The 21927-nt window shown below is 42.2% G+C and overlaps 1 protein-coding gene across 1 annotated transcript; it reads right to left on the bottom strand.

The window, feature by feature from the left end:
• Window positions 1-14997: 14997 nt before the first annotated feature.
• On the bottom strand, window positions 14998-19586 carry LOC131675915 (uncharacterized protein K02A2.6-like). Its single transcript, XM_058955043.1, has 2 exons — window positions 18252-19586; window positions 14998-18132 (listed from the first exon to the last, which is right to left on the bottom strand). The coding sequence occupies exons 1-2, from the start codon at window positions 19584-19586 to the stop codon at window positions 14998-15000; spliced, it is 4470 nt and encodes a 1489-aa protein (XP_058811026.1).
• Window positions 19587-21927: the final 2341 nt, after the last annotated feature.

A 21927-nucleotide genomic window follows, 5' to 3' on the forward strand; every position in this document is an offset into this window, starting at 1 on the left:
ACCGTTTTACACAACCGATTTCGTCCGGGTTTTTTCAATAGCGATCATTGTTACTATTTACAGCTGGTATCAGTTTGATAATCCTAAAAAAATACGAAAATAACAGTTTCGCCTGTAAACTGCTAGCAAAAAATGTATCGCCCTGTTTGTTTGCATGGAGCGTGGAGGGCGAAACTTTAAATAAACTAAAATACAGTTTCGCCCGTTGTATTTTTTGCTGTAGTTTAAGAAAGCAATATCGTAGAATCAAAATTTTTAGGTTAATTTGTTACGTTTCAAAGCCCTCATTCGCATGTAAGAAAAAAGCCCTATGTTTACATTTGTAAGTATCGCTCTTTTCACAAAAAAGCGTTGAAATGAAATCGCAGCTCCTGATATCACGCTATCTCTGAAGTACATGCGTGCATAGTTTCAAATTTTACTTCGACATCGACTTTTTCTAAAGGTGACTTCCCAGTAGTATTCTTGATTTGAATTATTATCGCTAATCCTAATGCCAAAGAACAAATAAAAACCTCACGAAAACGAACCGTTTGGGAAAATCATCATCATTACTGGAACTTTCATTTTCATGAAACTTTTCGATAACCTTCCGTCACTTGCGTTAATGCACTGGGTGCACAGTAGGGTGACAGGAAAAAAATGACCCCTATCGGCCCACCTCTGCGTCGATTCCTAGTCCCACCAGGAGTACTTGCACCAAATTTGAAGCAAATCGGACAAGTCTAACTACCGGACCAACGGGCCTGAAATTTGTATGGGAATTTTCAACAATTTACATGGAGAAAACCCACCAGCACGCATTTTCGCCGCTAGGTGGCACTGTATGCATCGTATTATCACTGTAAGTGAAAATAAGAAGGATAATTGAATTGTCTACAACTTCGTCGAAGACTGCAAGTAAATCCGACTTTATTAAAAGAAGTTATTAAACTTTTAACGAGGTGATGTCTGAGTCAGTTGTGCATGGGGCCTAATAGTGCATGGTTGTGTATCAGTACTCGATTCACACGAACTAAACATTTTTGTGAAATAATCGTTAGGTTTAGCTCAATGGTATGTTCAGAAGAATTATAGTAAATAATACGAGTCATGCTTTGATTAGAAAATTTTAGTTCCACCTGTTACCGCATAGAGGGCGCCAACACTAACTTTTCAACGGAGAGAGATAGAAATTTGGTGTCTTCTACAAAGTTATAGAACAGACATTTTTCAGTATTTCTACTGAACATCTCTATCTCTTTTCTATGAAAAGTTAGTAGTGGCGCCCTCTATGCGGTCACAGGTGGAACTAAAATTTTCTAACCAAAACATAACTCGTATTATTTACTATAATTCTTGTAAACATACTATTCGGCTAAATCTAACCATTATTCCACAAAAATATATAGTTCGCGGGAGTCGAGTACTGATACACAACCATGCACTGCTAGGCCCCATGCAAAACTGACTCAGACATCACTTCGTTAAAAGTTTAATAACTTCTTTTAACATAGCCGGATTTACTAGCAGTCTTCGACAAAGTCGTAGATAATTAAAATATCTTTCTTATTTTCACTTACAGTGATAATACGTTGTATACAGTGCCACCTAGCGGCGAAAATACGAGCTAGTGAGTTTTCTCCATGTAAATTGTTGAAAAATCCAATATAAACTTCAGGCACGTTGGTCCGGTAGTTAGACTTGTCCGATTTGCTTCAAATTTGGTACAAGTACTCCTGGTGGGACTAGGAATCGACTCAGGGGTGGGCCGATTGAGTTTTCAAAAATTCATCATTTTTCTGGGCATTCTAGTGCACAGTGCTCTAAAAATCTAGCGAAATCGTCTTAGGGCACCAGCGGGTCTGTAAAGAATACTAAAAATTAATTTCTATTCCATAATTTTCAGTTCAGCAATTCGAGAGTTCGTGCTCACCGCAAACCATGAAAAATAGACTACGTTGTGAAGCGATGATCACTATTTATTAAAAAATCACGGTTAAATAAAAAATAAAACTATTAAAAAATTTCAAATAGTTTATAATTTTCACAAACCTATTAGGAAAAATTGTGTAATAAGCTTTCGTAATATTGTGTAGGAAAAAAGCTGAAAATTTGAAAATAAATCTGAGAATTATGATTGATTACAGAACTCTGGAATTTTCTATTGGAAGGTTTTCAGGCAGGAATTTGATATTGATGCTATTAGACAACTGTGAAATCAAGACCAATAGATCAGTTACATATCAGGACCCTATTCCGACAATTTATCAAAAGTCCTCATGACGTTTACAACAACAGGTTATCAATCTACGGATCAGATAATTGTTATTGTAGTATTGAATTAAATCAGTCTGCATCAATAAATTTTCAACTTCAATCCAATATTTTTTTTGGTGTGGGGGGGGGGGGTTGTATGGTGTTAAACCTCAAAACGTTCTCTTGGCTACGCCGTTGCTTGGAGTTATTTATTTCGCTTTTCATTTTCCGATATGTTTCAGATCGATCCGATTATTATAAGTTAGAAAAATTGCAGTCAGAAGGTTCGCATAAATGAACATTTTTGTACTGATAAGGTATCAAGTTCCTTCCAGACAACTTGGAAGTGTTCGGTGATTATTTCTAGCGATTGTAGATAGTAAAATGAAATACAAAATTCGTTTTATCGAAATAATGTTTAGCTTATTTCAATGGATTATTACTATATTGAACAATAAATAGGCGACAAAGAGTAATCAACAAACAACAAGCCATAACTTTTAAAGTATTCAAAATAGATATTTGAAGTCTTCAGTAAAGTTATTCGCAAAAGTAAGAGCTACAAATTTGCTGAAGGCATCATTTCGATATAATCACTTCCAAGAAAATTTGTGAAAATATCTCACTCATAGGGGGATTAATCAGCAAAAGCACAATACCAAGAGAAAGGGCATATTACCTCCATTAAATTCTCCGAAGATACTATTGACCTAAAATAAGCCGTTTTGGCGTTAATAATAGATTACATGTTTTTGGTCATATTTCTGGCAATGGGAAATGATAAAAATCTTTCGTCCGCATTTAATGTTAAATATCTCTTTTGATAATAGTCCGATTTGAACAATCTATAGCTTGTTCGAAAGGTATTCGTTAAAGCTGTCTAAAAACATATAAATTGTTAATCTATATTGTCAATTTCGGCAGATAATTTAAAAAAAACTGCAAAAAACGCCATTTTTACGCATTCAAATATTCATATCTTGGAAACTGAACATCAGAATCAAAAACAAATTAATAGCGTTCATACTGTTTTTTAGTTCTTTCATTTAAAATTGGTTTGGATAAGATCGGTTCAGCCATTGCTGAGAAACACGAATGAGAATTAGTCCGTTACATACACACACACAGACACACACACACAGACATTGTCCCAAATCGTCGAGCTGAGTCGATTGGTATATAAGACTCGGCCCTCCGGGCCTCGGAAAAAATCTTCAAAGTTTGAGCGAATTCTATACATTTCTTTTATAAGAAATGTAAAAAAAGCATTTACTACAAGCAACTTTCGAGCATGTGACTTTACTTTTTCGAACATAGTAAACGCTATTCTGGTATGAATAAAAAGTGGGTGTTATATTTTTGTGTTTTGGTCGAGTAGTGGCAAGCATAGTTTTTTTTAATTATATGCTCACTTTAAGCTAATCATGTGATAAATTTTAATAACGAAAATATTTAATTACGTAGATACAAAAAACATGGATTCTGGTCAAACGAAAAATCTGTCACTACATAATTATTTTATAATTCGCAATCAAATAATTTTTTTTTGGAAAATATTGATTTACTTTTCCGCGTGTTTGATTGAGAGGTAGAACAAGTCAAGTGAGTCAAGAAAAATTGGTGAAGCTTAGGACTATGTGACTTGACGAAGCCGAAAATTTTAAGATCATCTGCGATGCCCGTCTTTAATTTGCTGAATAGACGTATCGACCATCGTAAAGTGGCAGATTCAGTTGATCATTCTACGACAGTTGACATAACGCTTATCGTACGAATCTTCGTTGGACTTGACTGGAAATCACAATTCAGACAAATGGGACGTTTCGTTGTAAACTGGGTGGAGTTTTTCCAGGACATCCCCAATAAAGTTTAAGTGCAGAGAACGCGGCTGACCCAAAGGAGGTCTGCCGATATTAACCCAAAAACCAGACACTTGAAATGCTCAGACCTGTGAACGTATCAAGGACAAAACCTTACATGTTAATTTTGTGATCAGTCGGCACACCATATAAGTATCTCGCTTCGGAAGAATGCGATGCCCCCAGGGACTTGCTAAAACTCCGACTTCTGGTATTGAAGTCTTGAAACGGGCATTAAAGGCCTCTTTTGTTTACCGAATTCCGGGGTTTTGGGGATACAGAGGAGATTTTGGACGTTTGATAAGCTACACTTGGTATAAAAAGAAACATTCTAAATTTTCATGGTTCACTACCACGGTAGGTTGGGATGGCCGACGCCCTGTAGACCAGTGGCAGCGGCGGTGGTGATGGTGATGAAATGAGCGTACTGAAATGTTCAACTGTGTTTTTCTCGAAACACCTTTTTTGCAGCTGCACCTTGTTACGACTATCTTACGAACTCTACGCGGACTCACACTTTAACTACGGTTTACGGTACACTTCAACACGAGCATTTGGGTCGTTTTCTGCGGTCTCCAGGAGAATTTCACTTAGTGGACTTTCTTCCCTCAATACGTGGTCTCTGGGCAAATTTATAAAAACAAACTAGCGGACTAAATTAACTCAAGGACATCACATAATTATAGAAAACAGCTCATATAGACAAGACCTTACATTTATTTAAACAGAAAACAAAAATACTTGCGCATAGTAAACTTTTATTCTTAACGTGCAGAAAATCGTTGCAGCCGGGACGAACGTTGGTTGACTTGCTGCTTCTGGCTTTCCGGGGACTGGGTGACGATCGGGAACAGGACCAAGTACAGCTGACAGGGTATTTAGACCGGGTACTTCCGTCGGTCGAGATCCAGTTGTGGCGGCAACTCGGCCGTGTAACGGTGGCCACTGTGCACACAATCTTTTCGCGCGCGTCTTTGCACTATCGAGTGGGGTTTACAGCTGGTTTAATATAAACTTCGCATCAGCCGTCTCCCGTAATGGCGTCATTTGACCACAATGTCGCACTCGCACTTGGGGAAAAGTTTTTCCTAGGCCTTTGTCAGCGGAACACTACACTTTGACCCCACTCGATTGATCCGGCCAGAAATTGACAATCGTGTAGTGATTCTGGCGGATCGTGCTTCGGATCTTTCAGATCCCACTACAATTTACCGTATCACTAGTGAAACGCACTATCCCAGTATCACGAAGGGACTACGCTGCCGCGGGACATCACTCCTCGGACCGATCTTTCTTAATTGATCCCGTTTTCGGCGCGGGAAGCCCTTTTTATTTCCCCGTGCCCCCGGAAACCATCTCCACTCGCGATCGATGACCTCTTCTCGTATATCGCGTAGCAAAAGCAAAACATTATTTACAAACATGTATGGGTTGGTGCCCCGATAAAAAAGTTTGTTTGAATTTTTAGATCGGATTGGTTTCATGCATAACCTTTACATTGTATAATTTTCACAAAACAAACAAATGAACAAAAAATGTAAATAAACTATCTGACATATAATATAAATAATTGAGTAAATAAATAGTGTAAATAAATCAATATGGAATAAATAAATAAATAGCAGGGAAATAAATAAATAACAAGCAAATTAACAAATAAATAAATAAATAACAAGTAAATAAATGAAATAACAAGCAAATAAATAAACAAATAAATAAATAAATAAATAAATAAATAAATAAATAAATAAATAAATAAATAAATAAATAAATAAATAAATAAATAAATAAATAAATAAATAAATAAATAAATAAATACTGACGGGCACCAACCGAAGACTACTAAACATGAAATAAACATCCTTCAAACATGTAAATATGGAAGCTATGACCTTTATTTCACATTTAGACATTTACTGACAATATTTACAAATATAACAAAATTTCTAGGGGTCTATATTAAGTTGGCCCAGTGACCACGGATTTATTGTGACCAACGAAACACAGGTCACAATCTTCCCGGAGTCGGGGTAAAAAAAACGAAGTGTTTTTTTTTCATCCTGTACTGCCGACATTGAATGCGACTACTTCTCCTCCAATGTCAGTTTTAACTCGTAAAATGATTTTTCCAAAGGCCAGAGGATCTCTTTCCTACGAGTTACGCGACTTTAGAGGAGTGAGCCTGCCCACTCTCTGTCACGGACAATATGCAAGGATGAATGTCAAAATCGGAAAGAATAGTGCCTTCAATCAAACATCAAACGTCCTGCCAAGTGTCAATATCGCGATTTTTTGTTGCGTCAGATTAAAGGTTTCAGCCATCATCACAAGCGTTGAATGAAATCACAAACCAGTTTATCCTGTCAAAACCGGTTTTGACCACAATTAATGCAATCTACAGTGTTTACTATGAGTACGGAGATCAGATCAACTTGTTCATCTCCACCACTCGATGTACTGTCTCAAGTACTTACTTGGACCACAGAATTTTCACACACTTTTTCATTCATTCTAAGCCTTTCATTCTCCCCCACAATTACTCAAATCCTCGTACACACTATCACACACTCTACTTTTATTAACCTATTCACGGTACAACTAAATCTAGGGCGCCCTATAACTAATAATCAACTGTAACTCTCACACGAGAGTCAGCGATTTGAGTAAAATCGAATGAGTAACTCGAAACGGTATTTTCTAAAATCCAACCGGTTCACGATTGGAATTTTTCACTAGAAAATACCCAGAGTTGACTCATTCGAACTAAGCGTAATAATATCGCGCACAGATCTACGCACACATACTTCAACATGTATGCTGCTATCTGTCAAAACTGGATCAAGTACATCGCAAGGCAATGATGATGATGGTACGACAGTAAATAACCACAACAAAACAGAGACACGGGTTTTTAGGGAATGGCAATTTTCTTCGATTACGGGTAAGTATACTGATAATAATGTATTTTTTTTTTCTATACTTTTAGGCATGCTGATAATGTTTTTTGCGAAGAAAAACCAACAGACGAGGAGGCAACGATTTATAGATGCTGATGGATGCAGTGATAGGATTAGAAATCTGAAACAATTAAAGTGCTGTTATCCCTTCGTGTTTTGATAACATCCGACAATTAGCCAAAATTATTAACCCGGTTTGAGGTGGGCTGCTTGCCATATACCGAGGTTTTTTCTGTGAAGGTCCTCCAGTTCGTACGAGGAGGATCCAATCTTTGTTTTGACCCGGCAAGGGAGAAACTGGCGACCGTATTTCGCGTTATACGCGTCGCTTGCATTGGATTGCTTCATGTTTCTTCTGTAAACAAGTTGCCCTTGCACGAACGATTTTGCGAAATTACGGTGACGAAGGTTGTAACGATGACGTGACGCTTCGTGTGCCTTCTGAAGGTTAACGCTTACCAGGTCGTAGATGCTGCTGAACATCTGTTTTCGACGATCGGCTTGTTGCTCTGGGGTAAGTGACTCATCGTGACGGGCTAGTTTATGGTCCGTGCCGTGCTCGGACAATTCGTGACCGTGCGTGATAAAGTACGGTGTACAGCCTGCCGAAGAGTGGACACTAGTATTAAGAATCACTTCGATTTCTGGCAGCCGCGTATCCCAGAGCCGCTGATCGTCTTTAACATATGTTCGGATAGCAGCATTAATGGTTCGGTTTACTCTCTACCGGATTCGCTTGCGAATGGTATCGAGAGTTTAACCAATGCGACATCTTGAAACGGTCTAGTAGCTCTTTGAATTCCTTCGAAAGGAAACTACTGCCGTTGTCACTTATAACGATTTCGGGGTCAGAATTTCGGTGAAACCACTGTTCTCGCATGACAGTGCATAAAGTGGAACTACTGATTTTCTTCATAGGATGAATCATAACCCATTTGGAGAAGTAGTCGGAAATCACCAAAATGTGCTGATTTCCTCGACGACTGCGGGGAAGTGGGCCGATGAAATCCACTGAAATTATCTGCCATGGGCGAGTGGCGAATTTCATGTTGCCCATGGGGGGGTTAACTGGAACTGATGCTGCTTTGACCTCCTTACAGATTCCGCATTTCTGTGCATACTGCCGAATTTCTGAAGCCATTTTCGGCCAGTAGTACCGTTGACGGATTCGAGCAAGGGTTTTTTCCTGTCCCGGATGAAAGCAGTCATCATGGCACTGTTGAAAAATCTTGGGGATCTCATCAGCCGTTGGTATCGATTTCCACTCGAAACGTTGGTCGTGCGAACAGTCTGGTACCGAAATGAACTTGTACAGTCGTCCGTCCTCGACTTTGAAGTCGACGTAACGGTCCGGTTCGCCAAGAACCTTTTGGATAGTGGAATGATACCAGGATGACGCAGACGAATCGTTGACTGCAGCTACGCTTCTAGAAAGCGCGTCTGGAACAACATTGTCTTTGCCTTTACGGTGTTTGACGGACATGTCATACTGCTGTAGATTCAGCGACCACCGACTGCACCGAGATCCCACCTTCCATTTTGTGTTTAGAATGTGAGTCAGTGCAGACGAGTCGGTGATGAGCGTGAAGTGATAACCTTCGATGTACCCGCGAAAAGCATCAATAGCTAACATCGCCGCCAAGGCTTCTTTTTCAGCCGCGTGGTAGTTTTTCTGGGGAGTCGTTAACTTGTGCGAGTAATAAGATATGACGCGCTCTTGGTCGTCCTGTTCCTGGGTTAACACTCCCGCAACGGCAACGTCACTAGCGTCGGTCTGTACCGTAAACTCTCGCGAAAAGTCAGGACTTCCCAGAATAGGCGACGAGATCAGACGTTCTTTGATATCGCAGAAGGCAGCTTCAGCGGCATCGTTCCACTGGATCATCTTGGACTTCGTCTGAAGTAGATTTGACAAGGCGGCTGTTGCTCCGCTGAAGTCCTGTATGAACCTCCGGTAATAATTCGCCATTCCTAGGAATCTTCTGAGCTTCGTTATCGAGTTTGGTCGTTCATACTCGACAATCGGCCGAATTTTGTCGGGATTTGCTCGCAAACCGTCTGAACTCAGAAGATATCCCAGAAAGGGAATCTCGGATACCCCGAATCGTGACTTGTCCAAGTTAATGCTGAGGTTGGCAGTCCTCAACCGATTCGCAACTTCTTGCAAAAGTTGCATATGCTGTTCGAACGTTTCGGTTACGATGACGATATCGTCAAGGTAAACGACAACGTACGGCTCTAGCGCTCCTTGACCGAGAACGGTGTCCATCAGTCTGGCTAACGTTACTGGACTGTTTATTAACCCGAACGGCATGCGGGTGTATTGAAATAGACCCTTTCCCTGCACACTGAACGCCGTATACTTCCGCGAGCTCGCTTCGAGAGGCACCTGCAGAAAGGCTTCTGACAGGTCAATCGTAAAGAGGTACTTCGCTTTTGGCAACTGACCGAGTATCCGACCGGGGTGTGGCAAGGGATAGGCGTCCCGCACTGTCCGTTCGTTTATCTTCGTTTTTCGTTTCAGAGCCGAACTTTGTTGGGTTTAATCACTGGGACACAGTTCAAGGACCAGGAAGAATTGCTTCTTTCCAAGATCCCCTTATCTAGCAATCTCTGGAGCTCGATTGCTACCAGCCCTTGTGTTTTAGGTGACATGACATACGGAAACTGGCGGACTGGAGGCTTATCTCTCCACTCCTCTTTCAGCACGATACGGTGCTGTGCGCGAGTGGTCAGTGTCAACTCTCCGTCACCAGCCGCTAGAAACATCGACTTGATTCGCTCAACCTTCAGTCTTTCTTCCTCGGTTAGAGTCGAGTCTGGCTGAGATTGGTCGATCTGAGCAACGTTTCCGTTCTCTAGTGATGGCATCGTCGGTTGTATTTGGAACTTTCTCCAAAAGTCCATACCGCAAATACACGGAATTGAAAGATTCGCGACAACCAATGTAGGGACAATTCGAATACGCCCTTGAAAAAGAAAGGGTAACTGTGCTTGACCTTTGATCTCAAGAGGGTCACCGCTGGCCGAGCGAAGCGCTACATTCCTCGACGGGCGGTTTAACCTTTTGGTTTTCAACTGCGTTGCGTTGCGTTGCGTTGCGTTGTGACGATGATTTTGGCGGATTGCACACTGACTTCATCATGTTTGACTGCTGATTATCTAATAAGAGTTGCTTAGGAAGTGGTAAGTAGGAATTCATACCAATCCGACCCATATTAAAACCTCAACAGCATGATAGCCATCATTGCCGGCCGCCCCCATCTCCATCGTTCACGGGGAAGGATAAAGGATAAGGTAGACAGGAAGTGTTGATGCTCCACCTACTTAACGGAAGGACGACGATTCATCAGACTCTTCCATAGGTGTCGCGGAGTTGGTGGTTTGGAAGGGTATCAGGTCTAGGATTCGCTCCAAGCAAACGATGCGACCTGTAAAGCATATTTTATTAGGTAGTTGTTTAGTTAGTCTTCGAGTGTACGATCACTCGAAAAAGAGATGATCTTGTTTAGTTTTTGGTTATTTTTAAACTCTGGGCAGCCGGCTACCGAGAGTATACTATGTTCCCTAAACAAAAACAATTTGAACTCCACACAGCCGATCGTGGGAGTATTGCCTGGAAAAGCTAATCTTATCTGCGTAATGGGCCGGATCACTATTTATTGCAACAGTATTTGGACAGAACTCGCTACTTCTTCTCTACGATATATTTATTGGCTTGAAAACTACCAAGTGACAGCATATTATACTGGCAAAAATAGCGCGAGATGTTATAAATCAAGGAAAGTATTTCTTATTTTCCATATCGGATTGTTTGTGGAATACAAGTATACGAGCGATAATACCGAACACTGAAGGGAAATATAAAGGATTGTTAATCTGATGCACGGGCTTGTTAGCAATAACGGAGCTTTAAATTAGGTTCATAAAAACAGACGCGGCGAATTTTCAATACGTATTGAGCCGTGTTCATAGATACTAGTCAGATTAGTCGTATTGGGGCTAATTTCCGATCAACTATTCATTTTTACGGCAATGTTTTCTCGACTAGATCTGTTCGCACCCTCTCATTCTGCGGTCTAAGGACCAAATGTCATCAATAGACTTAGAATCGCGTGGAGGCATGAGATAGGAAACTTGTAAGAATTTTGCTATCCCACCGTTTGACTACCAGAATGGATGGGAGAACAGTAATACTAGCAAATACCGACTACCATAAGAGCGGTGCAAATTTGAGCGAGTGACGTAGAGTACTGCACTGAAAAAAGGACCAGGAGTGCGATTTTACGAAGTTTTAGCTTCCGATGGCCCTACATTTTCTGACAAAGTGAAGTTCTTGAATGTTGAGATTTTTATTACTGTTTAGAAAAGCAAAAGTATCATAAAGCTAGTGTCAGGCCTTCATGAGACCTCAAGAAGTCACTTTTGGAGGTATTCGTAAATGTAGATTTGTCGGTAGACGGTTCCAAATATAATAGAAAAATACCTAATTTAACACAACTACAGATCACTTGCAACATAAAAAGCTTTTTGTGAAATTCGACAGCTCCATCTTAGGCCAATTCAATAAATTTCCTGCATGAAAGTTTCCATTTTTTAAAAACGGTTTTTAAGCCAAAGCTTTGGAAGTTAAACCTTGGCGTGGAAGTGCCGGTATATTAATATATTCTGTTACTTAGTGTAGAATTAGATTTCGTCATTTACGGCTAATATACAACCGCCAGAAGAAACTTAAAACGTTGGTACACAATCAAGAAAGGCGAATCAGAAAAGGTATATGTCAGTGATTCACTAAATACAGACTGGAAAGAGGGTAATATGGAAAACCTTAAGGTCCGCCCAGATTAAGTCTTCGGTACGGAACAAAACCTCGGCCTAGGAACTCCTAGCATGTTGTTAGTCGCCTCTTACGACATGGGAGCAGTTCCCAGAGGTTCTATTCTTGGTTGAAATAGTGCAAAAAGATTTCAGCCCGCCGGACACCACACGGCTTGGTTTAACCTTTTGGTTTTCAACTGGGAGAAAAACTTCTCGCTTACGAGAGTGTGGTTACTTCCACTATCAAGGAGGGCTCGTATCGCCATCCCGTAAACTTTTACAGGAGCGTAGGGTCGACTATCGTTGGGGAATGGGTAAACAATTTGACATACATCGACGGACCTTTCGTACAAATTCGAGGCTGCGGGCTCCCAGAAAGGTGGAGGACTCCGCCAGCTAGACTGTGAAACATTTACGCGTTCGGGGGTTGCGGACGGCGATTTTCGTTCGCTCGAGATCCGCTTTTAGACAAAACGGGCAGAAATTGGTAGGGAATCCACGAAGGCCACAGTTTGCGCAAAGAATACCGCGCTGCTTGTCACACATTGCCATGTGGTGGCCAACTCTACCGCAATTAAAGCAAGTGTTTATCGGCGGCGGCCTGTTTAAAACCTCCTCTAGGGTAAGTTGGGGACGAACGGAGGTAGCAGACGGCCCTGCTTGTGGTTGGTTTGAAGTATGCGACGGTCCTGAAGGTGGGTGGGAATTCGAAAATCTCTGGTTGTTTTGAGCAGAAGACGGACCTGATCGATTCGAAGAATCTTGAGTATAGGACTAGGTATTGTTATTCCTATTTTGGTTGTGATGTTGCGAAACTGCTGCTGTAGTTCCGTCAGACACTTGTGGCTGAGATTGTAACTGGTTATTCTTTTCCTTCTTCTTTCCTTTCTTCTCTTGTACTTCAATGGTATTCACCGTCTTCTCGGTCCCGAAAACTTTGTTGTAGGCCGAGAAGTTCAACGAATCTAACTTCTGTCCCGAGGCCACAAGTGTCTGCAAATCTACAATCGGAATGAACGCTAACTGTCGCTTATAGTCAACGCGCATATTCTGCTGTAAGATTTGGATTTTTTCGTAATCTGGAATCTGTTCGCTCATACTGCGAAACAGTTTTTCCATTTCGAAATAAAATTCGTGGAAAGACTCGTGTTTCTGCTGACGTCGCTGATAGATTTTCATCTTTATAAGCGCGTCCAGATCAGGATGCATGTATGTACGTCTAAGTTCGAACACCAAGTGTTGCCAGTTCAGAAGCCTGTTCGTGGACCTTTGAGTCATGTACCACTTTAAGGCTGACCCGGTGAACAAGTGGATGGCTGATTCGAACAACTCTCTTTCTGAAATCTGCTCAGCATGACTCAGTGCTTGGACGAGCTCTAGAAACTCGTTAAGCTTTAGACCTTGATCATCTCCACTGTACTTTCCAATGTTCCACTTTGAAACAGGCAAAGTGTGTCGATGATGATACGGAACTGAGTACTGATTATGAAAAATTGGGTTTTGTATTGATGTTGGATTATGGACTGACTGCGAATATTGCGGTGCCGTTTGGTACTGTGGGTATCGAGTTCTATCCGGTAATGGCTCTGGTCCCAAATTTCTATTGGAAGTTTGTGAGAAAATGGGAAAATCTGTATTATGAAGAGAATGATGGATAGGGTTATTTGTGGTATTTTGTTGATTTCTGTAATTAGTTATTTGCGGAGGGTACAAAGGAGAAGAATTAAAAGAATTTGAATTTTGAAAGTGGGAACGGGGTAGATCAGGGTCAGAAAGAGTTTGTGTACCTACATTCTTTCCTTCTTTGATTTTTTTAAGTTCGGCTTCTAAATCGAATATTCTGGCTTGTAGAGAATGGATCCACTCCAGATCCTCCATACTAAGAAAGGATCTTCGGGGTCTCGGTACCGGTTCATCATTTTGACCTTCCGAATCGCTGTGTCATACGGGTTTGAAGGGATAACAACACCATTATTTTCATCGGTTCCTGCGGTTCCCGGAACCAATGCTTCCGATTTATTTTGCAATCCCTCTACCATCTCCACCAAATCCACCAGCACATTCTGTAGATTACTGTGTAAGTTTGGTGATCCTCGCGAATTAGTCAGGATTACAGAGACACGTTTACCAATGTGCAATAAACGTGCCAAAGATTGGTTTTTGATTGCCTCCTCATCGCTTTTTTCTAACATTTGCCTAATTTCCGAAAATTTATCAACACATATTGCAATTTCCCTACCCTCATCGCCTTTAACTCTGTAAGTGGCATCTACTTGACCTTCTTTTTCCAACTTCAGTGTGTCTCGGACCCATTTCCGCTTTCGTGACAAACTGAGATCTTCGGTCAACACAACAGAACGAGACACCAATTCATGGTCGAGCTCGTCATCTTGCAAATAATCAACCCTCATCCCATAATACCACTCATCAATCATTGCACTTGCTTGATCAAAAGTAATTCGGCTAGCAGCCATTTTCGTTCAATATACTGATTTGACGAAAAAAAAAAATTTACATTAAAAAATTACACTACCAACAATATGACACTTCACCCTATACTGAAAATATTACAACATCAATTTACATAACAACAAACAACAATTTACATAATACATAACAAATATGAATTGGTGGCGACAATTCACTGGTCTACCGTACCCGTTTCAACACTGTTTTCGCATTTTGTTTTGATCACTTGAAGACAATTTCTACCTAGCTTTCTACTTTGTGACTCCGTTCTGTTACTGTGTGTGCCGTTTTCGCCGCCAAGGAACCAGCCATTTTGTTATGTCCTTGCCCCGTACAACGGAGTACACGTCTTACCTTTAGCGCGGTCTGTACAAGAAAGGGCACGAGACACTGTTCTGCGTGATCGCGTGAGCTGCTGCTGGTGTGGCGGGTAACCGGCGGGTAAGTTTCAAGGTTGCTAGAGTTCTATGGTTCGGTGGTGCAGTCACGATGTGTATATAGCGGGATAATGCAACGAAATGTAAAGGGTGTAACTCACCGAGTTGTCTGATTACATTCAGCATCCACACAAAAAAGGGAAACCTAGGGATCAACTATTCTTAATTGAAATTATTTATTTTTGTAGTAATTTAGTAATAAACAAGGCATGTTTTATTCTATTTATTTTGCTTTACAACTCTTACATAGTTCTCCAAATAACCAGGTCTCCTTTTTACTCGAACTGGACGCTCAAAACAATCAGATTGCGGAATTTCTGCCCGCGATTTTGGGGATATCGGATCAGTGTTACTGTCTACAGGAGTTTCAGAATGGATATGTTCTCCGGGCTGCCTCCAATCATAAACTTTCTTGATCTGTGAGACGTGCCTTTTTAAAACCTGCCCGTTTTCATCGCTCAAAACTAGCATCCCATTTCGTTCTTCCGTTACCGTATACTTGCGTGGATCGAATCGTGATTCTGCTTTCGCCCGAGGCAGGCGTTCTACAATAACCGTGTCTCCTGGTATAATGCGACATTGACGAGCGCCCCGTTTAACATCTTCACGTTTCTTAGCTTCACTTTTCGATTTAAGGTCTCTTGCGTTAAGCAGGTTATCGTCGAATGACGCCTTTCCACGGCATATTAGAGGAAGCCCACGTTTAATTTTTCGACCCGTCATTACTTCCTCTGGCGGTATCCCTGTGACGGAGTGGTTAGCGGCGTTATACGCTTGAACCGTTGCATTTAACTCTTCTCCGTAGCTTGTTCCACTTGCAGATGCAGCACTCATTGCCTTGTTCACCAACTTCATGCAGCTCTCTGCTAAACCGTTCTGTTGAGGATACAATGGAGTAGAAAAGGTGATATTGATTCCGCGCTCAAGACAGTACCGTTTGTACTCATCCCCGTTAAAAGGGGGGCCATTATCTGATTTCATATTTTTTGGAAAGCCTTCCTTCTCGAAAACTTCCTCCAAAATCTTTCGGGTGTGTTCGAAACTCGTGGATCTTACTGGTTTAGCTATTATGTATCTGGAACGATAGTCCACAATGACCAAAATCGAGATACCTCCAAACTTAGAGTAGGGTCCGTTAAAATCCAAACCTATAGTGTCCCAAACTGTTTCTGGAGCGAAAACACGGGTCATGGGGGTGGGCTTTTCAGGTCTTCCATTTGTTGCGCAAATCGAGCAGGACTTCACCCATGCCTCTGCGTCTTTGGTCATACCGGGCCACCAAACACGCTCTCTTAAAATGCTTTTAAATTTAGCAGACGATGGATGGCCCTCATGTGCAACCGCAAGCGTTTTCTCGCGAAGACTCTCAGGTATAACCGCGCAACCTGTTTTAACCAAAATTCCTTCCCGCATGGTCAAGTCACCGCACAGTACTTTAAATTGCTTCAGGTGCTTTGGCCAAACATCCGTTTCAAGGGCATCTACTACCTCTGTAAGCTGCGTGTCCTTGGCTGTGGCGTTTTCTATTTCTTTTTCTGTTAGAAACCCAATTTTATTTATTTCAAGAGAAGCAATCTCCCAGGGACTAACACTCTCGTCGAATGGGTCGTCTACTCCCTCATAAAGTCGCGATGACGGATCTGCTATATTTTCTCTTCCTCGTACATACTCCACTTGAAAGCGATACGGGCTGAGTCTAAGAGCCCATCCGTCCGCCCGGTTTAATGCTCGTTTGGAATCCTCTCGCGATCTGTTTAATATAAACGTGAAACCTTGCGAATCAGTACGAAGTACGAAGGGCCGTCCTAGCAGAAAATATGCGAAGTGTTCCACAGCCCACACAGCAGCGAGAGCTTCGCGTTGGTTTTGAGGATACTTTTTCTCGGTTGTTGTTAAAGCTTTCGATGCAAAACTTATGATTCGCAGGGGTTTAGTGTTATTTTCCTGAACGAGAACGGCGCCCAGAGCATGCGGGGAGGCGTCGGTGTATAATATGGTTCTATCTTGTTCTGTAAAATAACCAAGAGATGTTGTGCACTGAACGATTTGATCTTTCAGCTGTTGAAAGGCTTTTGAATGCTCCTGACCCCAGACCCACGTATTATAGCTGTTAGTAAGTGCCCACAATGAACTCGCGATGTTTGAAAAACCTTGAATATAAGGACTTACGAAAGAAGCTAGCCCCAAAAAACTTCGTAGCTCGGACACGGTGTTCGGCTGTCTAAATCTCCGAATATCCTTATTTTTTTCCTCATCGATGTTGAATCCATTTTCGTCGAGCTCGTGACCTAGCCACTTAATCCGACTCTTATCAAATTGGCATTTATCGGGATTCACGGTCAGGTTGTTCGCTCTTAGAATTCTCAACACGCGAGACACCGTTTTGCGGAGTTGATCTAAACTGTCCGCAAACATAAGGATGTCGTCGATGTACACTATAATGTTATCCACTTCTCTGAGAATTCTTGACATCTCCCGTTGGAAGATTTCCGGGGCGCAATTTACCCCGAACATTAAACGGGTAAACCGGAACATGCCATTTTCAGACAAAAATGTCGTAAGATCTCTGGACTGCTCATGGAGTTCTAAATGGTAAAATGCGTTTGACAAATCAAGCTTCGAAAAATATTTTGCCCCGTGAAGCTTAATTCTCATTTCGTCCAGCGACGGCAAGCGATAATACTCTCTTTTAATTGCGCGGTTAGGGGCTCGCATGTTCACGACTAGCCGGAAATCATGTTTGCCTTTAGCTACTGCCGACATTCCGCTAATCCAGTTAGGGGCCGATGTAACACGCTCAATGATTCCTCGGACTTCCATCTCTGAAAGCCTCGCCCTCGCGCTTTCTCTGTAAGCTGCAGGGACGTTGTAGTACGCGTTTTTTGTCGGTGGTATTGTCGTATCGATGCTGAATTTCACTAGTACACCTGGTACCTTAGGGAACTTTGTGGGTTGCTCCATTTTTTCACAGCTGTTAACGTTTATACCGACTTCCAGCAACCTCAAATCACTTGCAGTGGAACGACCCAGTAGGGAACGAGAACCTTGATCAATGACATAAAACACAGCCTCGATTGATGGTTTGTAGCAACCCACTACTTCAATTTTCGCCTTGAAAGCGTGGGTAACTGAAATAGGTTTGCTGGACACATAAGATCGCAAATCACTGTCGTTTGACAGTTGGATGGGTTCCAGTTTGGCATTGCCTGATTGGAACTCGTGTTTCAAATTCGCCCAATCGTCTCCACCAATCGTGTTAACATCCGCCCCTGAGTCGATCAGGAAACGAATTGGATTCGAAGATCCCACGCGACAATCGATCAATGTATCTGCCAACGAGATTGTATTTATTGCCTGGAAGTGTGACGTTAATAAAACAGTTTTAGAATTCGGAAGCTATTACAATGTATTTAATTTCAGTTAAAAAAAAGCTCATGTACAAAATTCAATACTCATTCGGTTTCTGAGTTTACCTTTTTGTCATCTTCGGCATCCAACCATCTTGATGAACGGTGCTGTTCGATTTGAAGGTGGTTGGTAGTTTTTTTCCGGTATACTACAGCGAAATGTCCCCTCTCGCCACAGGTGTTGCAATTGTTGTTGACTGCCGGACACGATCCAAATTTGTGAAACAGGCGATTGCATTTCGGGCAGCGTGATCTACGTCCCAATCCTCGGTTTGTACTATCATTCCTACGGCGCTTTGATTGCGTCCACCTATCACCAGTTGCTTCGAGTTTCCGCTTCCATGGCTGTGTTTTGACGGGAGTGGGTTGGTGGTTCCGAGCTACCACGAGTGCGTGTGGATGCTCCGTCTGAGCTGTTTCTGCTGCGTATGCTTCCTCACGAGTTGCTGATTGGACGATGAAAAGAGTTTCGTACCCAAATGTCCGTGACGCTTTCACCAGCTCTTTGTTTCGCATTCCTTTCAACAACTGGGCCCGAATAAACTGGTCCTGATCAACACTGCTATAACCACAGAGGCGGACCTTTTCCATCAATCGTGCATGGAAAGCAATCGTTGGTTCATTTGCCTCCTGTTTCAAGTTTGTGAACGCTTCGTGTTCGGCTGTTACATCCACCATTGAACGTAAATAGTCTTCGATATTTTTCACGAAGATGGAGTAGCAGTTGGGCTCCAGCAGGCTTGGCCTAAGTCTAGCGGCTCGGGTTATTCCTTGTAATTTTTCCCCCATGGATAAAAACAGGATTTGTGCACGCTTTACCGGGTCGTTGATGTTGGAGAGGGATGCAGCGATCTCAAAACGATCGATGAACCGATTCCACTGTTCCCACATTCTATTCGCTGGAACATCATCAGGGAATGGTAGAATATTTTCCCAGCGAATATTAGCTGCACTTGTCGATGGTCCTGCAATAACATCGCCGGTATTCCAGCTATGGTCGGCCTCGTGTGGAACTGTGTTAGTTCCTCCAAGGGGCTGATTAGAACCTAGAGCTTTCACTAGCTGGTTAAGAGTATTTTCGATTTGGTCCATCCGGCGATAATAATCTTGATTCTCACAACGCTTTGGCAGACGTTCTGTACTCGGGCTCCTTCCTGTGCTATTTTCGGAGCTGACTGCATCACATTCCTCTGCCTCGACAAGCTCGGAGGTAGGCTTCGCAGTGACAATGGATTCTTCCCCAGAGTCCGAACTATCGTTGTCTCTTTCAGGTTCACTGGTATCGTATTGGTTTCGTTTCTGTCCATCGCTGTCTGGCTCGTTGGCCAACGTATCATCATTGAACTCTTCTGACTCACTTTGGAAATCGGGGGCACGAACATACTTTCCTCCAGACGACATTTTGGTTGATACGGTGCGTGTTAATATCTCACGTTATTCTATAAAAATATCGGATAAGGTATAAAAATTCTGTGGAAGATTGATGTTAGTGCTGTACCTATGTATTCAGTGCGATTACAGAAATAAGCTACAAAAGGTTATACCGATACTAGAATGATTACCAATCTTTGCTAGTTTGTTTTTTTTTGCAATGGCATTCATGTACAAAGCAAAATATTTTGCTAACTTAATACTGTCAGTCAAATCTTTTGATGGCGGTCGTCCCGATCCGCGACCATACTTTTATGTGCGGTCGTCCCGAGCCGCTACCATGTTATTTCCTGCGCGGTCGTCATGATCCGCTCCCAAGCTAGGAAATTTATAAAACGCGGTCGTCCCGATTCGCTACCAAGTCTCAAAACGCGGTCGTTCCGATCCGCTACCGAGTTATACTAGCAATTGTGAATAACGCGGTCGTTCCGATCCGCTACCGATGATCAAATTCACAAACTCGTTCAGCTACAGGGGTAGCCAATCGCGGTCGTCCCGATCCGCTACCAAATCTCAAAAGGCGGTCGTTCCGAACCGCTACCTAGTTACCTTTCCTTGCAATATCAATTTCACTAAAATTGCACATTTTTTTATGCCAAATGTTTCGTTACACGGCTCTTTTCACAGTTTGCGTAAATCTACAAAAAATATTGAACACCCAGTCTTGAGATGAATTTGGAAATTTAGCTCTACCACTTTGAAGCGAGCGATTAGCTGATCCGACAATTACGCGTTTTATTTGTTGAATCTGATACCATTGCACAACATTCTTTTTGTCATTTCTGTTCCACTAACAAATGAAAAATGTGGCTGGTTCTTGTTTTTCAGTCGCCTGGCCTTTTCTCAGAATTTTAACACGCCGGAACGTATTCTGTTCAATAAAACTCACTCACAAACAAAAAACTAAATCCCCGGAAACAAAATAACTGTATTCCCGGCAGTGAAAAATCTTCCAGTTGAACCTGCTGAATTTTCAGCAGCCTGGCAGGATCGCTAATGTGCCGTTTTCGCCGCCAAGTAACCAGCCATTTTGTTATGTCCTTGCCCCGTACAACGGAGTACACGTCTTACCTTTAGCGCGGTCTGTACAAGAAAGGGCACGAGACACTGTTCTGCGTGATCGCGTGAGCTGCTGCTGGTGTGGCGGGTAACCGGCGGGTAAGTTGCAAGGTTGCTAGAGTTCTATGGTTCGGTGGTGCAGTCACGATGTGTATATAGCGGGATAATGCAACGAAATGTAAAGGGTGTAACTCACCGAGTTGTCTGATTACATTCAGCATCCACACACTGTGAGCGATGGTGCTATTGTACAGTTTATCATCACTCGCAAAAATCGGAAAATTCACTAACACTCTTTCCAATGAAATGATTTTGGGACACTTATCAATCCGACGACTTCGCGATTATTGAAGTGAACGTTAGTTTACTGAAATTTCTCCGGGAGACCGTTCGAAAAGGGGATTTACTTTTGGTCTAGAAAGCAAATCACCTTTTCTTGATTTTGCGTTGGGCGCCAATTGTTACGACTATCTTACGAACTCTACGCGGACTCACACTTTAACTACGGTTTACGGTACACTTCAACACGAGCATTTGGGTCGTTTTCTGTGGTCTCCAGGAGAATTTCACTTGGTGGACTTTCTTCCCTCAATACGTGGTCTCTGGGCAAATTTATAAAAACAAACTAGCGGACTAAATTAACTCAAGGACATCACATAATTATAGAAAACAGCTCATATAGACAAGACCTTACATTTATTTAAACAGAAAACAAAAATACTTGCGCATAGTAAACTTTTATTCTTAACGTGCAGAAAATCGTTGCGGCCGGGACGAACGTTGGTCGACTTGCTGCTTCTGGCTTTCCGGGGACTGGGTGACGATCGGGAACAGGACCAAGTACAGCTGACAGGGTATTTAGACCGGGTACTTCCGTCGGTCGAGATTCAGTTGTGGCGACAACTCGGCCGTGTAACGGTGGCCTGCGTTTCCGAAAGACGGTCCGGGAGTGGTACACTGTGCACACAATCTTTTCGCGCGCGTCTTTGCACTATCGAGTGGGGTTTACAGCTGGTTTAATATAAACTTCGCATCAGCCGTCTCCCGTAATGGCGTCATTTGACCACAATGTCGCACTCGCACTTGGGGAAAAGTTTTTCCTAGGCCTTTGCCAGCGGAACACTACACTTTGACCCCACTCGATTGATCCGGCCAGAAATTGACAATCGTGTAGTGATTCTGGCGGATCGTGCTTCGGATCTTTCAGATCCCACTACAATTTACCGTATCACTAGTGAAACGCACTATCCCA

The sequence above is a fragment of the Topomyia yanbarensis genome, chromosome 1, assembly GCF_030247195.1.
Source record: "Topomyia yanbarensis strain Yona2022 chromosome 1, ASM3024719v1, whole genome shotgun sequence".
Lineage (NCBI taxonomy): Eukaryota > Metazoa > Arthropoda > Insecta > Diptera > Culicidae > Topomyia > Topomyia yanbarensis.